This window comes from Notolepis coatsorum (genome assembly GCF_963971535.1).
Source record: "Notolepis coatsorum genome assembly, chromosome: 8".
Classification (NCBI taxonomy): domain Eukaryota; kingdom Metazoa; phylum Chordata; class Actinopteri; order Aulopiformes; family Paralepididae; genus Notolepis; species Notolepis coatsorum.
Genome location: NC_140172.1, coordinates 133,211,410 through 133,232,206, shown reverse-complemented (window position 1 = coordinate 133,232,206; position 20,797 = coordinate 133,211,410). Strand labels below are relative to the sequence as shown.

General features: G+C 43.0%; 1 protein-coding gene across 1 annotated transcript in view; it reads left to right on the top strand.

The window, feature by feature from the left end:
- The window catches only part of LOC311233253 (neuronal migration protein doublecortin-like), an 82,860-nt gene extending 74,775 nt beyond the window's left edge, over positions 1-8,085 (top strand). The window contains exons 5-7 of the mRNA XM_084320190.1: positions 1,555-1,647; positions 7,185-7,252; positions 7,992-8,085. Coding sequence (XP_084176316.1) covers positions 1,555-1,647; positions 7,185-7,252; positions 7,992-8,048 — 218 coding nt within the window. The 3' untranslated portion in view covers positions 8,049-8,085. The remainder of the gene's footprint in view (positions 1-1,554; positions 1,648-7,184; positions 7,253-7,991) is intronic.
- The last annotated feature ends 12,712 nt before the right edge of the window (positions 8,086-20,797 follow it).

The following is a 20,797-nucleotide window of genomic DNA, read 5'->3' as shown; positions in this document are numbered from 1 at the left end:
ATGTAAATCATTGTGTCGTTGTACATATTGTGTATATAACGTTAGTAGCTAAGTTAGCTAGCTTGCTAGCCAGCATTCCCGAAACTCCTAATATGCCCCGATTTAAAATTGTTCTCTCCTCTTTGTATACCTTTGTCCTCACAAAGAAAGTATTCTGCCAGGGAACTTATAGACACGACAGTAGTAGTAGTTATAAGGTGTTTGAGCTTGTAACGTTAACGTTAGTTAGCTATCGTGGTAGCCCGTTTCGTGACTGTGATTCACCGAGTGCATCAGTCATGAAAGGGGCTACTATCGTGCTATCAACATGCCATGACGTGTAGCTTGCTAGCCGGCATGATGCGTGCAGTGCTTTGCCCCACAGGTCTGAGAAGAGGACCTGCACATTTTACTCGTTCCCCAAACTCTTTTACATGCCCCGATTTAAAATGGTTCCCGACAGTAGACATAATGCTAACGTTAGCGGTGTAACGTTAACGTTAGCCAGAGCCATATAGCCAGCTTGGTACTATGACCCGGACGGGGATCAGGCGACAGCCTAACAGACCAATAGCGCTGCTGTACTGAACAACAGGCTGCCTAGTGGTACATGTAGTTCTTTTTTTACGACATTAAAAACCTTATAACTACCTTGTTTCAACCAAAAATGCAGTTGTAGCTGGTCCATCAAAGTCTCTCCGACGATTAAACCCATTTGCGTCTTGTTTTTTTTTATCTACTTTTTTTATTTAATTTTTTCCCCTATTTTTCTCCCGTCCCCAATTTCGCAATGTCCAATTCTACCCTCCCCTGTCTCGAACGCTGTTAGGCCATGCCTCCCACAAGCCGGCTGCAATGTGGACGAAGCCTCCGGTACTCGAGGAGGCAGCCGTCGCATCTTTTCACCTGCACAGCGCGATCTCTCAGGGGCGAGGGTCTGCGTGGGAGGGACACGCCGCCCTCGTCGCTTCCTGATTCTACTGCGCAGGCGCACCAACCGACCTGTAGGAGTCGCTGTCCACAATGTCCGATTCCCACCCACCAGCTTCCCACCCCCTAATACTGCCAATTGTATTAGTATGAACGACCAGCCAAGCTGGTAGCAACGCAGAGAGCTGGGCTCGAACCCAGCATCTCCTGCGTTGGTGGCGAGCGCCTTGCCCACTGCGCCACCTAGCTGCCAACCCATTTGTGTCTTGTAAGGCGTCCATTTGGATCAAGGAAATAGCTTTCTGCACTCGTCAAACTCCATTGTAGTGGATGAGAGGTAGGGGAAAGTTACCTGCAGTGACGTCACGGCACTGATAGCGTCTGATAAGCTTTTTGATTGGCTCCATACATGTTATTCGTGCGTGGACATTTTTAACCCTTTCTGAGTGGAATTTTCGGCGTCAAATGGAAAAAAATAAATAATGAAATTAGATACCAATGATGTAAACTACCCATAATTGAAGAGTAGGGTTTAACCTGCAAGTGGGCCTTTAACCAGTGGTAATCAAAGTGTTAAACATTGTCTTTATCTGCACATAAATAAAGATTCTAAATGTGTGTGTGTGTGTGTGTTTCCTTCCACAGAATGCAGGGTGATGAAGGCACCCAAAGCTCCGAGGGGTCTAGGGATCAAGAGCCCTGGTCCAATCAGGCGCAGCAAGTCTCCGGCTGAATCGAGTGAGCCTATACTATGACCTCTGACCTCTAACCTAACGACCTCACCATGACCATCGCCATGACCCTCACCATGACCGCTACCACAACAGTTACTCATCCTTTAACCCCATCGGTGTCCAGCCTCAATCAAAGGGGCCAGATTTATGCAACTATTATGGGATGCATGTGATTTTGTTTTTTTTAACGATTTGCATGATGTGTTTTCATTCTTTTATTTCATTATTTGTTTTTGTTTCTTTTTATACGACGTCTTAAAGGGGAACGCCATCCATTTTATTGATTGACATGTGATTGTAAAGTACTTTCAGGAAATGTACAACATTCACACTATGATTTGGAATCACTGCACACCTGCATGTATGTTGGCTTTTCAAATCATATCAATCCAAACTTGAGGCCTGTATGGCTTTTTCATCTCAAGACTCTTAAATTATATATGTAATACTATTTATTTTCTTGTCAGGGATCTCAGAGGCGCAGGAGTCTAAATCCTGGCTGTGTTTCTTGTTGTCTGTCTGTGTTTCAGCCAGAGCCTAGATATGGTCCTGAGCTCTGGCTTCACGCAATACAGTACACTTTTCTCAGATGTTTTCATTCATGTTTGTTCTTTTTATACAAATATTTTAGTTTACCACCATCTTCACTTTGGAAAAAACAAGGCCCCCTAAAATAAGTAGCGGTAAACAAGGGCAACCTTGTCTCGTTCCCAATAATATTAATAATATTATATATTAATATATAATATACTGTATATAATGATATGGGAGTGTTATTCTTTTTTCTTAAGTCTCTATAACCCACCCCCCCCCCCCCCCGCTGCCTCTCCACACACACACAGTCTCATACCCCCCCCCCCACACACACACCCTGTATGAAGGACAGAAGGTCTCTAATCTCAGCACCTAATACACCCAGAATCCAGCCTTTTGTTTAGTTTGATCATACTGTAATCTGAGGGGGATGAAGAAATTAAAAAATATTACAGATCCAGCTGCGTTCCTTTACGGCGCAGCGCTGAGGGGAGATGAGGAGAGAAACCTGGTGTTGAGAGGAACACACTGCACTATGTATTTATGATCTTTTAGATTTTTATATCTTTCATTCCTTTTTTGTTACTTTTTGTTTTCAAAATAAAAGTCTTTTATTTACTCATTGAGTACACGTTTCTGTTTATAACACTTTATTTTTTTCTAGGTTATTATTATTAATCATTATTATTGTTTTACGATCATTGTTATTATTATTATCGTTATTATTTCTTTACTATCATTATCATTATTATTATTGATTTACTATCATTATTATTTACATTAGCTACACCTAAAACTAAGGAACATCAGACACTGGTCTGGCTGCGTGAATATTAAAGGCAACCAACTTGTGTTCAGCCTTTCGTTCAGCGTTTCTCTGATTGGCCGCGCGGCAGAGAGTTGCGCTGCCCGCGGCAACGGCCGTCTTCCGTTGTAGAATTGTTTACATCAGGGTGAACGCTGTTGTATTCGCAAATATGAGAGCCAGCAATACGCAGCTCCAGTTAACCTAATTTATACCGTAATGAATCATTAAAAAATATATACCGTTAACTGGAATATGTTGTTTCTTTACACATATGTTGGGATTATGTAATTGGTTTGTCATGACAAAATAATAAAAAGCGCTACTTTACACATCAGGGTGAACGAATACGCTGCCACCACCCACTTCAATGACAGAGCTCTCATATTTGCGAATGCATAAACTATATCTTAAATTATGGCTATGTGTCTAATATGGCTGTCGCGAAGTCATTGATAAGCGACAGCCATATTAAAAAAAAAAAAAAATTAGCCATAATTTAAGATGTAGTTTATGCATTCGCAAAATATGAGAGCTCTGTCATTGAAGGGCTTCTACAACGGAGCACGGCTGCTGCTGCTGGAGCTGGACCGAGTCAAGCCGGCGGCGGCGCACGGAAGCCGGGGATAAACCACCGCATCGCCCCGCTGGCGCTTCAGCAGCCTCCACTGATGTACAGTGACGAGTGAATCTGGTAGTTGGTTTATGACGTTAAAAACGCGAAATAACATATAACGTTACAGCGTACAGTTTCTAGTTAATCAGTCAGGCGTCAGCCTCCACACTGATGTACAGTGACACCCAGAGTTTCTAGTTACAGTAGTGACGCGTGAATCGAGATAGTCCTAACAGTGTTTATTATTAAGAGTCAGATAGTCCTAACAGTGTTTATAGTCCTAACAGTGTTTATTAGTAAGAGTCAGATAGTCCTAACAGTGTTTATTATTAAGAGTCAGATAGTCCTAACAGTGTTTATTATTAAGAGTCCTAACAGTGTTTATTATTAATTAACGTCATAAACCAACTACCAGATTTATTTTGCACCAGGGAACTTGAAGGTTCCTGCCGCGCTCGTGGCAAAAGGGGGCGGGCTAGCGGCGTGGGGTCGTGGCGAATCAGAGAAAAGCTGAACACAAGTTGGTTGTCTTTAATATTCACGCGGTCTGGCTGGGAGGGAACTCATGTTGTTCTGATGCCAGTTCAGTCTCTCTGATGCCAGTTCAGTCTCCCTGATGTCAGGTTGGAAGCCCAGTGTCGCAGATGCAGTGTAAACACATTCTTAATGGGGGCAACAGAGGTTCCCGGTTTGATTCCCACTCCTACCAGGCATCGTGTCGAGGTGTCCATGAGCAAGACACTTAACCCCCTAACTGCTCCCGATGAGCAGATCGGCACCTTGCACGGTCGCCTCCGCCGTCGGTGTGTGAACGTGTGAGTGAACGGGTAAAATGTGAGGATCAAATTGTAAAGCACTTTGGATAAAAGCTGTTATATAAATGCAGCCATTTACCATTTAAACACGCCAGACGCTTTGACTTCGCCACCTGGCTCAAGCCTTTTGGAGTTTCCTTTATCTGTTACAGACAAAAGAAAAGTATTTTAAAAGTTTGAACACAAACTACTTGCTTACGACACGTGACATCAGGCCACAGCAATGTGAGGAGGAGGAATCCTAGCAACCTGGAGAGGGGAGAAGGAATTAACCAAGCAAGGAGAGGAGAGAAGGAATTAACCAGACAAGGAGAGGAGAGAAGGAGAGGAGAGAAGGAATTAACCAGGCAAGGAGAGGAGAGAAGGAGAGGAGAGAAGGAATTAACCAGGCAAGGAGAGGAGAGAAGGAATTAACCAGGCAAGGAGAGGAGAGAAGGAATTCACCAGGCAAGGAGAGGAGAGAAGGAATTAACCAGGCAAGGAGAGGAGAGAAGGAATTAACCAGGCAAGGAGAGGAGAGAAGGAGAGGAGAGAAGGAATTAACCAGGCAAGGAGAGGAGAGAAGGAATTAACCAGGCAAGGAGAGGAGAGAATTAATTAACCAGGCAAGGAGAGGAGAGAAGGAATTAACCAGACAAGGACATGAGAGAAGGCATTAATAACCAGACAAGGAGAGGAGAGAAGGAAACCAGACAAGGAGAGGAGAGAAGGTAACCAGACAAGGAGAGGAGAGAAGGAGACAAGGAGAGGAGAGAAGGCATTAACCAGACAAGGAGAGGAGAGAAGGAGACAAGGAGAGGAGAGAAGGAGACAAGGAGAGGAGAGGAGAGAAGGAGACAAGGAGAGGAGAGAAGGTATTAATAACCAGACAAGGAGAGGAGAGAAGGAAACCAGACAAGGAGAGGAGAGAAGGCATTAACCAGACTCACACACACACACACACACACACACACACACACACACACACACACACACACACACACACACACACACACACACACACACACACACACACACACACACACACACACACACACACACACACACACACACACACACACACACACACACACACACACACAGAAACACACACAGAAACACACATACACACAGAAACACACATACACACAGAAACACATACACACAGAAACACACATACACACAGAAACACACGTACACATACTTCTTAGCTGTCCATCGTGTTTGATGATGACGCATGCTCCGGGGATGGTGGGGGGGGGGGGGGGGGGGGGGGTTAGCGACACACACACACGCACACACACACACACACACACACACACACACACACACACACACACACACACACACACACACACACACACACACACACACACACACGCAGAAATACACACACACACAGAAACACACACACACAGAAACACACAACCGTCTGTACTGCAGCCAAGTCAGTGACTCAAGAGGTAAGGCTTCTGTCGAGCCAAGGGGGAGGGGCTTCTGGCTTCTGTCGAGCCAAGAGGGAGGGGCTTCTGGAGTTTCTGGCTTCTGGAGTTTGCACCTCATGGTACCAAAGCACCTCAAAGGCACTAAAAACAAGATTACAAACATCACAAAACAAACTGTTCAGACTACTGCTGGACCTTACTCTTAAAACCCACCTCACCCCTGCCCATTTTGACAACCTAGAATGGCTTAGAGTAGACGACAGAGTACAGCAACTTGCAATGGGCCTGGTCTACAAGATACACTACACCACTAAGATACCCATGTACATGTCGAAATACTTCCCAAAGGTCAGTGAATTCCACGACCACAACACCAGAGGGAGCTCCACAAATCATGTTCAACCCAGATTCGGCACAAACAAGGGAGGGACTAAACACGTTTTACAATTATGCCACATCATAATTATCCGTAAAATAATGTGAATCCCTACCCTCCTTCAAAACCGCTCTCAAAGAGCATCTACGGGAGGCTGCAATTAGAAACTGGCCTCTGTAAATGTCAAAATAACCCCCCTCCCACCCCACCCCATACAATGTACAGTTTCTTCCTTTTCGGATATACATTTATTTTATGATCTCTTTTTCTTACACAGTACCTTATATCTGTATGTCTTGTATGTCATAAATGTCTTGATGAATTGAAAATGGGGGACCCTGATGTAAACAAGATGAAAGTCTTTCTCTGGTCTGCATCGTCTTAGCAGTTGTTAGTATTGAGCCGTACTGTATTGTACCCATTCTGCAATCTGTTAATAAAATGTTCAATCAATCAAAACAGAACACATTTCTAACACAACACTGAGGTTACACTCATTTACAGCGACAACAAGCTTACAAAACAAGGCTTTAGGCTGACATATAGGCACAATAAACAAAAATAAACAATAAAAAATCTGCTAAAACAGTTACATTTAACACATTGGTACTGTAAGAGTTATGTCCTCCTCACGAGGATAGGATTAAGGTTGAAAATCAGTGAAGTGGTCCTTTAAACGTTTACCATTACAAATGGATGTTTATTATAGGTACCAGAACATGGCTTCTCAAAAGGCCTACATCTCAGCAATGATCAAGGATTACAGTCTAATCCACACATCTTTCTGTTTACCCCTCGTTCTCTCTCTCCTCTCCTCTCCTCTCCTCTCCTCCCCTCCCCTCCCCTCCTCTCCTCTCCTCTCCTCTCCTCTCCTCTCCTCTCCTCTCCTCTCCTCTCCTCTCCTCTCCTCTCCTCTCCTCTCCTCCCCTCCTCTCCTCTCCTCTCCTCTCCTCTCCTCTCCTCTCCTCCAGCCAATGGAACAGGCTCCAGCAGCCAGCTCTCCACCCCCAACAGCCCCAGCCTCAACCGCAAGCAGAAGGTACTAGTCCTCTCCCTCCTCTTCACCTCCTCCTCTTCCTCTTCCTCCTCCTCTCCCTCCACCTCCTCCTCTCCTCTCCTCCTCTCTCTCCACCTCCTCATCCTCTCCTCCTCCTCTCCTCCTCCTCTCCCTCCACCTCCTCCTCTCCCTCCTCTCCTCCTCCTCCTCTCTCTCCACCTCCTCCTCCTCTCCTCTCCTCCTCTCCCTCCTCCTCCTCTCCTCTCCTCCTCATCCTCCTCCTCCTCTCCTCTACTCCTCTCCCTCCTCCTCTCCTCCTCATCCTCCTCCTCTGAGACAGCCCATAGTGCAGAGTGGGAGCTGTGGTGTTATGGTGTCTGTCTCACATGGAGTTTGTTGGTGTTGTTAACCTTCACACATGCACTCTTCTTCCCACGCACTGGAACAGCTGAGGACAGCTGTCCCTGTTTCACAGACCTAGGTTCTCCACCTCCCTCCTCTCCCTCCACCTCCTCCTCTCCCTCCTCCTCTCCCTCCTCCTCTCTCTCCTCCTCTCCCTCCACCTCCTCCTCTCTCTCCTCCTCCTCTCCCTCCTCTTTGGCCCCCAGACATGAATATATGTCACACATGGACACACTTACATCCGAACGTGTATGTCATGTTTTCTGGGTTCAGACTCTTGGAGAAACCAAACCTAAATGACTAAATGACCCACCATTGTCCATTCCTGAAATGTTCTGTTGGAGATGTGAGGTGATAGTTTTCCCCCTGATGTCTCTAGGATCTCTACCTGCCCTTGTCTCTGGACGATGACGACTCTCTGGGAGAATCGATGTAGAGCGCCCCCTGGCAGCTGCAGCCCTGTCTCCTTCCGGCCCCCCGACACATGGAAGGGATCTCTCTCCGCTGCTCTCCAACCTTCACTGACAGTGCCACCTAGTGTCTGAAGGACCTTTTCCTCTCCGTCTTTCTCTCTACTTCGTCTATTCATTAAAGGACGGCCTTGACATTTTGGATAATCGTTGTGTTCTCTCATCACCGGGCATTTTGAGAAGGGAGAAGAATCTACCCCACGTTAGCGTGAGGCTTGCGCCTAGCAGCGCCCCTTTGAATGGGAAATGCTAGGAATGTGCATACGTGCCTCTTTAGGTAAAGTGAAGCAACTACAATTCAAAATGTCAAGGTGAACCGTTTAAAAGCCCTGGTCACCAGGGCCGCGTCACCGATTGCTGCTTGAGATTGCGCCGATCATTCCTTTTGGTGAACAGAATGTTTAGCCACCAGACTTACTGCCACCGCAACTAGTGAGCTCCTGCGTTCCGGCGCTCAAAACCTAATCTCAAACATTGCGATACAGAACGCAAATCAAGTTGGTCTTTTCTACTTTGAAAGCAGGTGCTTTTGTTGTTGTTGTTGTGGTTGTTGTTGTTATTGTTGTTGTTGTTGTTGTTGTTGTTGGCGGTGGTGGTCACGGCAGTTCCAAGCAGCAGAGGTGATGTTTGTTGTTTTCCTAGGGGTGTAGTTGTCAAACTGGACGTTTTTTGTACCACTTGGTGTGTCTCACTGTCCTCCCCTCTCTCCTGCCGATCGGTCCACTTTCAATTAAATCAACTTCAAACATTCAAAAAAGAAAGAGAATTGAATGAAATGTTACCATATCCATAAAATATTATAATTTTCGGTGTGTGATTCAATTGAAAGTGAATTGACTTCCCCGTTCCTGGTGTGAAAATGAATAGCAACTTGTTAAGAGGAAGAGCAGCAAGTCAGTCAGAGGAACAGACGTCTTTCTCTGTGGCTGTTGTCTTCTCCTGTTATTCTGTAAATAATGTGTATAGTTCTCATAATGACATCCTAGCCTCATGTTCTAACTGTGCTTCCAGAAAGTCTAAACACAACTTCTGCCAAACGGTCACTCTGCGTCCTGATGATGGACACGGTCAAAGTACATGAGGGAAAGAAAATTAGGTCTGGTCTGGTCTGGCCTGGTCTGGTCTGGGCTGGTCTGGGCTGGACTGGTCTGGTCTGGTCTGATCTGGTCTGGTCTGATCTGATCTGGTCTGGTCTGATCTGATCTGATCTGATCTGATCTGGCCTGGTCTGGTCTAGGCTGGTCTGGTCTGGTCTGGCCTGGCCTGGTCTGGTCTGGTCTGGTCTGGTCTGGTCTGGTCTGGTCTGGTCCGGTCTGGTCCGGTTAATTTACTTTGACCAGATACATAGATATTCTACACATTGGCACACACCTGTGTATTTGACCATCAGCAGGACGCAGCCACGAACTAACCAGTGGCGGAGAATTAGACTTTCAGGAAACCCAGCACAAATACATGGTTATTGTTTTGAATAAGGCTAAATAATTCGTAGACTGTATTATTATTATTATTATTATTATCTATTACAAGAGATGCACTGATGCGCCCTACTCATACTGACCCAGAGTATTGTACTCAACTACTGATCCAAGCTAGTTAGTTTTACTTAAAGGGGACCTATTGTGAGAATGTCCTTTTCTTGTGTGTTGCATTGTTGTTACAGAATGAGGGGTTGTCTCAACACAGAGAACATGTTAAATATGTACATTGTGCCTTTTCTGCAGTTCAGCTGATGACAAGAACTGATGTGTTCTGATTGGAAAGGGCATTGTTGAACTTGGTTTAAGGATTTGGAAGTTCTGCCCAAAATCAATGGCCGCCTAATGCTCACGCGTAAATCTTCTCTTTTCTACCTAAAGTTGAACCTAAAATATGTTTCTGACAAAACCTTTAACTACGTTTTCTCAAGAAGATGATTATGCTAATGCTGTATCAGGAGTCATATTTGATCTGCAATGTCTGGTCTGAAAGTTGGATCTGAAATTCGTTTGACGGTACATACGGCTCACGCACCACTGCTAGATGTACGATAATTATCGTATTTGTACGGTAAAAGCAACTCGCTCTTTAATAGAAACAGCCCATTGAGAACAGGACTGAAACAGAGAGGTGTAGAGGCTGCTAGATTGCATCATCTGGGTGTTTTCTTTCCTGCAAAGACATGTTTAGGGACCTCAAAGATCTTTATTAACATTAACTCAAATATGTCCCCTTTAACAGAATAGATTTACTGTAGACCTTGGCTCCAGGATCACTGGACAGACGTAATGAGATATTTCTACTATTTCTATTATACAATTTTTTACCATTAGAGAAATCTTAAACATCCTCTTATATAAAAGATAACATAATTAATTCTAACATGTTCGTGTAGCTCTTGCTATCAGATTCTATGCCAATACTCTTCTTTTAAGTCTGGTATCAGTCTGATATCCCATACCGGTAACGGTATCGGTGCATTCCTATAGCGGTATCGGTGTGTTCCTCTGCTCTCTGCTTGATTCTACAAGGCTTAGGCGACGGCTGATACACTCCCGTTCATCTTCTCACTCCTGCCACGAGTGGCATTTAGAGATGATAAAAAAAAAAAAAAAAAAAAAGTTTCAAAGCCAAAGTATGTACTGGACCGTTAACAATGAGACAATTCTAAATGCTCTGTATGTAACTTAGTTATTTGTGAGCAGAGCTTAACGTGAACAGCAGCCACCTGCCAAACGCTGGTATCTTGGCCGTGGCTATTAAGTCCGTCAATGGGCAGTTGTGTTAACAATGTCCCCCCCCCCCCCCATGTTTGATGTAATTCAGTCTTCTTAGTCTGCCCAGCATCTAAAGCCATATACATTCATGATGTAATGTCAGCTCAAGCTTCCTTTATTGTGAAGGTTTGGTTTCCTTTATTGTGAAGGTTTGGTCACAAGGTTTGGCTGAAGTTCCTGATGCCCTGACGGACCAGCACTCTAATAGAATCACTTATAGTAAATAGAATCCTGGTCCCGGTGGTTGCTGGGTTTCCACATGTTGTCAAGGAAACGTCATCCATGTCCAGACTAAGAGTCTTTAAGACCTTGTATTAGGGCAAACGTTAGCAACCAAACGTTAGCGTTAATGTCAGTTATCAAGCGCCTTGTAGCAAATATTTCCAAGTGTAATATTTCCGGCCTTTTAGTAAATGTCCTAGTTGCTAAATGAAGTGGAAGCGGCGCTGCTCTGACCTGGAGGACTGAATGTCAAAACACAGGGGCAGACATCTTTGATCGCCTCCATTTTGCCCGTTCTACCAGCGACTCTGGCAAGTAATCGACCCGTATTTCATCAGTCTTATTGTTAAAAAAAAAGAAAACAACTTTGCCTGCTAAGTGATAAAAATGACTGGTGAGATTCTGAATGTATTTGCCTCTGTGGCTGGTCAACTGAAGAGTTTGTTTCATTTCCTGTTTGCAAGGAAACAGGAGGTGGCTATCTGTGCATGTTCCTTTAAACTAACTCATCTGAATTAGCATTAGACCTTCAGAACCATCACGCTCAACAGTAGTACAGCCTCTCATGTGTTTGCATGCCTGTGTTTTCGCTAGCGCTCAAAGATCAGAATGTTCAGATAGAGGGGGGATGGAAATATAAAGATTGTTCCAATCTTTGTGGGATTTTTTTGAAATCTGTAACATCTATGCATTTTGGATTTTATTGGAGAATTAACATGAATGGTTATCATATCTTGATAGATACATCCCACCATCATAAGGGCCGAACAGAATCAGTCCTATGATATCTGATGGATATCTGATAGATACATCTCACTATCATAGGGACCAAACAGAATCAGTTCCATTGTGATTCAGTGAGTGTGTTTAGGTGCACATTCATATTCCCATATTATTACTTGGAGATTCTCAAGTATTGTGTTTTTAAGTTATCACAAAGTAAACTACAACAAATCCAAAGTTGATAAAGTTGTGATATGTTGATATTATTAGTATATTAGTATTAGTAGTATATTGGTATGTTTACACCTTGCCGGTAATGTCACGCTACATATAACACAGCTGGGCTAATGACCGTAGAGCAAGATGAACATAAAAACCCTTGGGTGACAGTATGTCATGTTACTTATTTTACTTTAGACTTTATCACCTAAACATAAAATATGGGCCACTTATTCGTTAAACAACAAAACGAGATGTTGATTAGAACATAGTGTTACTTTCATAGCCAGCATAGCGTGGCGTTACATATACAGCTGTGATATGTAGCTAGCATAGTGTGGTGTTACATATACAGCTGTGATATGTAGCTAGCATAGTGTGGTGTTACATATACAGCTGTGATATGTAGCTAGCATAGTGTGGTGTTACATATACAGCTGTGATATGTAGCTAGCATAGTGTGGTGTTACATATACAGCTGTGATATGTAGCTAGCATAATGTGGTGTTACATATACAGCTGTGATATGTAGCTAGCATAGTGTGGTGTTACATATACAGCTGTGATATGTAGCTAGCATAGTGTGGTGTTACATATACAGCTGTGATATGTAGCTAGCATAGTGTGTCGTTACATACAGCTATGATATGTAGCTAGCATAGTGTGGCGTTACAGCTGTGATATGTAGCTAGCATAGTGTGACGTTACATATACAGCTGTGATATTTAGCTAGCATAGTGTGGCGTTACATATACAGCTGTGATATGTAGCTAGCATAGTGTGGCGTTACATATACAGCTGTGATATGTAGCTAGCATAGTGTGGCGTTACATATACAGCTGTGATATGTAGCTAGCATAATGTGGTGTTACATATACAGCTGTGATATGTAGCTAGCATAGTGTGGTGTTACATATACAGCTGTGATATGTAGCTAGCATAGTGTGGCGTTATACAGCTATGATATGTAGCTAGCATAGAGTGGCGTTACATATACAGCTGTGATAGATATGTAGCTACTAGCTAGCATAGTGTGGCGTTACAGCTGTGATATGTAGCTAGCATATATAGTATATAACCTAGTATATAACATATTGGTTATATATGATTGAGTCTGTTCCATTTCCATGATGATATTTGGAATATTATTTTTATTCACATATACAGGTATATGTGATTGGGATATGAATGTACCCATGAACAGGACATGAAGTACTAGCTGGGATATTGCTTGCATGTATATTCCCTCTATGACAGTTAGCATATTCTATGTCTGAAAACACCCTCCTCTGTCTCCATAAGGCGCTTCAATTAGCCAAGATACATAACCGATTAATCACTAACACAAACCCACCGGAGTCTGTCGACTACACCCTTTATCCTGCAGGGGGCAGAACAACATCAAGTGGGCCAATTCTTCTCACCCCATGGGGGGGAATCAACACTTTGTAAAAAAAAAAAAAAAAAAAAAAAAACCTACTTTGTAATTTCAATGTCAGTTTTCTGGAGATATTTGTTCTGTTAGGTGTCACCAGCTGTTTTAATATCTCGGTTTCAAGAAGCAGGATTATGAGACGACTCTCAAATAGTCTAAGAACCGATCAGAGTTTTGTTTGATGAATTAATGTAAAACATGAAGAAATGCTAGAATTGTGTTTCAGTTAACTGGCTCTAGCTGGCTCTAACTGGCTCTAACTGGCTCTACCTGGATAATCCTGCCTTTTCTGACGTGTCCCTGTCTCCGTTCCACCACAGCTTATTAAAACATTGCCAGTCCATTGGGTGTGTGTGTGTGTGAAGCTGCTGTCACCATGGGAACCGGAGAGGTATTACCGCCTCCGAGTGGTGCCTTTTTTCTTTTATTGTTTATCTTTTTTTAAGATTGCCGTCTTTTGATAAAACATTTGAAAATGAAACGGGGGGGGAGGGGGGGGGGGGGGTTTAAGACATGTAGTCTTTGTCAAAACGTTTGTAAAAGCTTTTTTTACCGTGTGGAATGGCCGGAGCGCCACGAGGAGAGCTGCTCGCCGGGTGTTTTGTAGAGTTACGGGTTAACTTTATCACGGAGACAAGGCGCTCTCTTTCTGCTCTCTTTGACGCCTTTTTCTGATTGGTTGGCTGGTCGGTTTGAATGGATGAGAGGTTTCCGGTGTCCTCCCTCTTCTTCGGTGGTGTTTTGCATCGTGGCTCCTTTACATCCTCATCCTCTCTATGTATTGACTGGTAACCTTTTTGCAATTAAAAGACTTGTATTTCACCCCATCTGTGTGAGCGTGACGTCATTTCAGTCGCATTGACCGTGTCGCTTTTGTTATTGTGACATCATCATAGAGGGACAGTGCTGGAAGCGCCTGTTTCTTACTTTAATTGTATTTCATTTCAAACCTTTATTTAAACTCACTGAGACACTGAGGTTACCTTAATTTACAGCGACGACACCTAAGGTCAGAGGTCACTAGGTTCACTGTAGAAGGAGAAGAAGAAGAAGAAGAAGAAGAAGAAGAAGAAGAAGAAGAAGAAGAAGAAGAAGAAGAAGAAGAAGAAGAAGAAGAAAACAAGGTCAGAGGTCAATAGGTTCACTGTAGAAGAAGAAGAAGAGGAAGAAGGAAACAAGGTCAGAGGTCACTAGGTTCACTGTAGAAGAAGAAGAAGAAGAAGGAAACAAGGTCAGAGGTCACTAGGTTCACTGTAGAAGAAGATGTACAGTCTCTTCCCCATCATATGTATTCTCTGTTAGGATCTATGGGTAACAGTACTGTATATTTGCATATCATATATGTCACAAATGTAACAGTACTATACCTGTATGTCATGTATGTCCCTATGCCATAAATGTCATAATGTCATGTATGTCTTGTATGTCATAAATGTCACTATGAGCGGCGGCTACGTGGTGCAGTGGGCAAGGCGCTCACCACGAATACTGGAGACTGGGCTCGAACAGGTTCGCCTCCCTGTTCGAGCCCAGCGCTCCACATTGCTTTCAGTTTAGCTGGTCGTCCGCACTAATACACATTGGCAGTATTAGGGGGAGGGAAACTGATGGGTGGGGATCGGGCGTTGTGGACAGCGACTCCTACAGGTCGGTTGGTGCGCCTGCGCAGTAGAATCAGAATCGGGGGTGGGGCCCCTCCAAAGCCCAGACCCCTGACGCTGAAAGATCGAGCCGCGCAGGTGGAAAGATGCGACTGCTGTTACCTCGAGTATCGGAGGGGACTCGTGCTATGTATGACTAGTCCACATTGCAGCCGGCTTGTGGGAGGCAAGAAACAGCGTTCAAAGACAGCGGAGGGTTGAATTGGATGATACGAAAATTGCGATGGGAGAAAAAAAAAATGGGAGAAAAAGTGAAAAAAAAAGAAAAATATGTCACTATGAATTGAAAATGGGGGACCCTGATGTAAACAAGACAAACATCTTTCTCTGGTCTGCATCCCCTTAACAATTGTGTGTATTGAGCCGTACTGTATTGTACCCATTCTGCAATCTGTTAAATAAAGTTTTCATTCATTCATTCATTCAAGGAAACAAGGTCAGAGGTCACTAGGTTCACAATAGCAACCATAGAATCTGTTAATAAAGTTTTCAATCAATCAATCAATCAAACCTCACATTGTTAAACTGGGCATGCGTCAACCAAAGTCCTGTCGCAGCTGCCCAATCCCCAAAAATGTAGTCCAGCAAATTTCCAAACAAGCGTTATTTGGACGGACTGACTACATTTGGAAACTAAATGGGTACATTCTCGCTTGATTTTTATAATAATAATGAAAAATAATGGTCGTAGGTCGTACATTAAAACAGCGTTCCACCTTGGTAAATAGGTGGTCGAACCAACCACCTCCAATGTACAGCCCCACCCCACCTACCCAACCTCCTCCAATGTACAGTTTCTACGTCAAATGTATATACTCTCTTTTCTGGACTCTTTTTGTATCACAAACAGTACTGTATTTGCAAATCTGGTATGTCATAAATGTATAGATGTAGCAGTACTGTCTATCTGTATGTCATGTATGTCATATATGTCCTGATGAATTGAAAATGGGGGACCCTGATGTAAACAAGACGAAAGTCTTTCTCTGGTCTGCATCCCCTTAACAATTGTGTGTATTGAGCTGTACTGTATTGTACCCATTCTGCAATCTGTTAATAAAGATTGTTAATCTGTTAATAAAGGGGGGGGGACTGTACATTGGAGGTGGGTGGGTGGGGGGGGGTTGGGTAGGGGGTGGGTGGGGGACACTGTACACTGTACATTGGAATACTGACAAAGCCATACGTGGTAATTTACTGTACAACTGGGTTAGAACATTTGTGGCGGCCAGTTTCGAATTGCAGTCTCCCGTAGGTGTTCTTTGAGAGTGTTTTTGAAAGTGGGTAGTGATTCACATTCATTTACAGCTTTGGGTAGGGCGTTCCACATTGATGTGGCATAATTGCTAAACGTGTTTAGTCCCTTGTTTGAGCCGAATCTGGGTTTAACATGATTTGTGGAGCTCCCTCTGGTGTTGTGATCGTGGTATTCACTGACCTTTGGGAAGTATTTTGACATGTACATGGGTACCTTGGTCGTGTAGTGTATCTTGTAGACCAGGCCCATTGCAAGTTGCTGTACTCTGTCGTCTACTCTAAGCCATCCTAGGTTGTCAAAGTGGGCAGGGGTGAGGTGGGTTCTAGGAGTCAGGTCAAGCAGTAGTCTGACTAGTTTGTTTTGAGATGTTTGTAATTTGGTTTTTAGTGCCTTTGAGGTGCTTTGGTACCATGAGGTGCAAGCATAGTCGTAGTACCCTTGAATGAATGCTCAATGCTCTTCAGGGTATTCTTGTTTACCAGAGAGGAGATCCGGTACAAGAATCGAGTTCGTTGGTTGACTTTTTTTATTACATTGGATGCCATTTTGTCACAGGAAAGATTAGCCTCTAGGATGGAACCCAGGTAGGTAATTTCATCTTTCCTTGTGACAATATTGTCACCCACTGTAACTGAGAAGCCGTCGGTCTTGCTGAGTTGGTTATTTGAACCGAAGAGAATGGACTCTTTTTTGCCCATGTGTAATGATAGTTAGTTATCGGCGAGCCATATGCAGATTTTGCCTATAGTTCCGAGCTGAGGGTTTTTTTCAACCTGTAACTTGTTCTTGTCAGAGACCAGCAGGGCTGAGTCGTCCGCAAACAGGAACAAGTTGCAGTCACAAGCTGACGACATGTCATTTGCATAAATTAGGAACAGTAGCGGTCCTAGTATGCTTCCTTGTGGAACACCACAGCTCACTGGGAGGGGGGGGGGGGATAGGGTACCGTTTACCTCCACCATCTGTTCTCTCCCCTCCAGGTAGGATTGTATCCAGCTCACTGATAGACTATCAAAACCAATTGCTTTTAGCTTGTCAATCAGAATGGTGTGATTGACAGTGTAGAAGGCATTTTGTAGGTCCAGCATGACCATGCCGCAGTATTTTCCCGCGTCCACCTCTTGTTTGATGTGGTCATTCAAATAAAGAAGGCATGTGTCAGTGGAGTGGGATATTCTGAAGCCAGATTGGAATTCGTAGATTAGATTTTTTTCCGCGAGGTACTTTTCGACCTGTTCGTATACTATTTTTTCCATGACTTTCGAGATGGATGTAAGGATAGAAACAGGGCGGTAGTTGCCTGGGTCTAATTTGCTGCCCTTTTTGTGCAGGGGTGTTACTCTCGCAATTTTGAAGTCCTTGGGGACGTGTCCCTGTTTTATGGAGAGGTTTATTATGTGTGTGATGACTGGGGTGATGGCGGCTGCTGAGTTTCTGAGGAATTTGGAGGGGATGTTGTCATGGCCAGTGGCCTTGTTCGGTTGGAGGGCGCTCAGTTTTTTGAGTACCTCATCTGTAGTTACCATTTCCAGTTTGAAGTCGTCTTTGTGGACGCCTAGGTTCAATTCCTGATATTCCACTGGTTCTCGTGTATGCCACATCAATGTGGAACGCCCTACCCAAAGCTGTAAAGGAATGTGAATCCCTACCCACATTCAAAACCGCTCTTAAAGAGCACCTACGGGAGGCTGCAATTCGAAACTGGCCACCGTAAAATGTCCAAACCCCCCACTCCCTCCTAATAGACAGTCTCCTCCCCACCGCATGTATATATTCTCTCCCCGCAGTATGTATATTTCTCTCCCACCCACCCACCCCCTCCAAATGTACAGTCTCCTCCCCACCGTATGTATATTTCTCTCCCACCCACCCACCCCCTCCTAATGTACAGTCCCCTCCCCATCATATGTATATACTCTGTCAGGATCTATGGGTAACAGTACTGTATATTTGAATTCTGTTTATGTCACAAATGTATCAGTACTAAATACCTGTATGTCCCTATGCCATAAATGTCAGGTATGTTGTGTATGTCATAAATGTCTATATGAATTGAAAATGGGGGACCCTGATGTAAACAAGACAAACGTCTTTCTCTGGTCTGCATCCCCTTAACAATTGTGTGTATTGAGCCGTACTGTATTGTACCCATTCTGCAATCTGTTAAATAAAGTTTTCATTCATTCATTCATTCATTCATTCATTCATTCATTCATTCATTCATTCATTCATCCATTCATTCATTCATTCATTCATTCATTCATTCATTCATTCATTCATTCATTCATTCATTCATTCATCTGTTAAATAAAGTTTTCATTCATTCATTCATTGCTTAAATGATCTATTTTTCTTACACAGTACCGTACTGTATTCTTGTATGTCATAAATGTCTTGATGAATTGAAAATGGAGGACCCTGATGTAAACAAGACGAAAGTCTTTTTCTGTTCTTCATCCTCTTAGCAGTTGTTAGTATTGAGCTGTACTGTATTGTACCCATTCTGCAATCTGTTAATAAAGTTTTCAATCAATCAATCAGTCAATCAATATAATGTTGATTCATGTGAGTATTCCACCCTCTGCTGGCCGTGCTGAGCACAGCAACTCATTGCATCTGTGGTCGTATCAACAATCATACTGCTTCACTGGAAGGATTTAAGTGCCTTATGCAAGAGTCATTGTCTACATGTTATTTAAGTATTATACAATTTCTTGAATTATTCCATATGTTGTCATTAATCAAAACAAAATAAGACAGGCCCTAACTCTCTAGCTTCAGCTGCTGACGGTTTGTTTATTATTCAGTTCAATGGTGCCCCTAAAACCCCATAGTGCATTTTTTATTCAGCAACACCTGACGTATAGTCTTCCCCTGTTGCACCTCTTTCATTGCTCTTTCCAACTTCTCAAGAGGAGTCTGTCTGTCTTCCGTTTGTATCTGCGTGGCATGATGGATTTTGGTCTAAAATTAAAAATATCACATAGTTTTAGTGATCAAATGTAAGAATACAATGTACAATAACAATAAAATACAATAAAGTAATATATATATAGTTAATAATTATAAGTTGGGGCAACTTAACAAACAGAACATCTGGCACAACTTAACCCAGGCCCTTTGGCACAAATCACCCCAAGCCTACCATTTTGAAAAAAATGCATCCCCCAGCTGTTTTGAGCTAGCATCATGCTAACTGTATAGACTCATGGTGTAGCTTACTAAAGCACTAAAACATGTGTGAACTGTTTTCAAAGTTGTCTATATAATTGTTCAAACACAGCAATAAAAAAACCTTGATCATACAAATTTTACTTTGGAGGGCAAAACAATGTTTTTTTTAAACTTAAATGTGCTTAAATGTGTCTCCCTTCTTTGCAGGTTGAGTGAAATGGATGCCTCTTCAAAAATATGGTGTCACATGACCAACTTCTTCTATGGTTTTCTAGATAACAGGGGTGACACTACTTGCACCCTTGGCACAAATTACCCCACTCTCCCCTATGTCATGTATGTCATATATGTTATGATGAATTGAAAATGGGGGACCCTGATGTAAACAAGACGAAATTATTTCTCTGGTCTGCATCCCCTTAACAATTGTGTGTATTGAGCTGTACTGTATTGTACCCATTCTGCAATCTGTTAATAACATTTTTCCTAGTCTTTCTTTCGAATGATCAACTACTACTTTTAGGATTCAGCACCCAGCTGTCAAAAGATAATGGCGTGAGTTGAGCATTTTATCTTGTTTTTTTATCCATCAAACATCACTTGTGTGTTATCCCTGGTCTGTATAGCAATGGAGAATATGTGGACTGAGCTGGTCACATTTCTTTCACTGAGAATACCCTGACGGGTATGATCATAAATCCCACAAATTGAACCTAAGAAGTATGCCTCCAAATTCACACTAAAAGGTGATCTAAAATGCATTTAAAATGTAGCTAGTGTCTTGGTAATATAACTCTTTAATGATTGTTCACTGCAGAAGGAGAGCTCTTCTTTGGAAGCAGAAGAGCGATCAAATCCAAAGAGGATGTGAGAAAACTCTTCAAGGAGTTCCACTCCTCTCCAATGATTCTGTAGTGGGAGCATTATTTTGATAGAGTTATTGGTCTATTGAAGTACGCTACCCCATAAATCTTACATAAAAATGTTATGATAGAGTATAAAAATATGCTCCCCATATGCATACAGTATACATGGAGTGAGTAGTGAGGTAATATAAAATTATTCTGTAGTGGGAGCATTATTTGATAGCGATATATTGGTGTATTGAAATACGGTTCAAGGGTACTACAACTATGCTTGCACCTCATGGTACCAAAGCACCTCAAAGGCGCTAAAAACAAGATTACAAACATCACAAAACAAACTGGTCAGACAGTAGACTACTACTTGACCTTACTCCTAGAACCCACCTCACCCCTGCCCACTT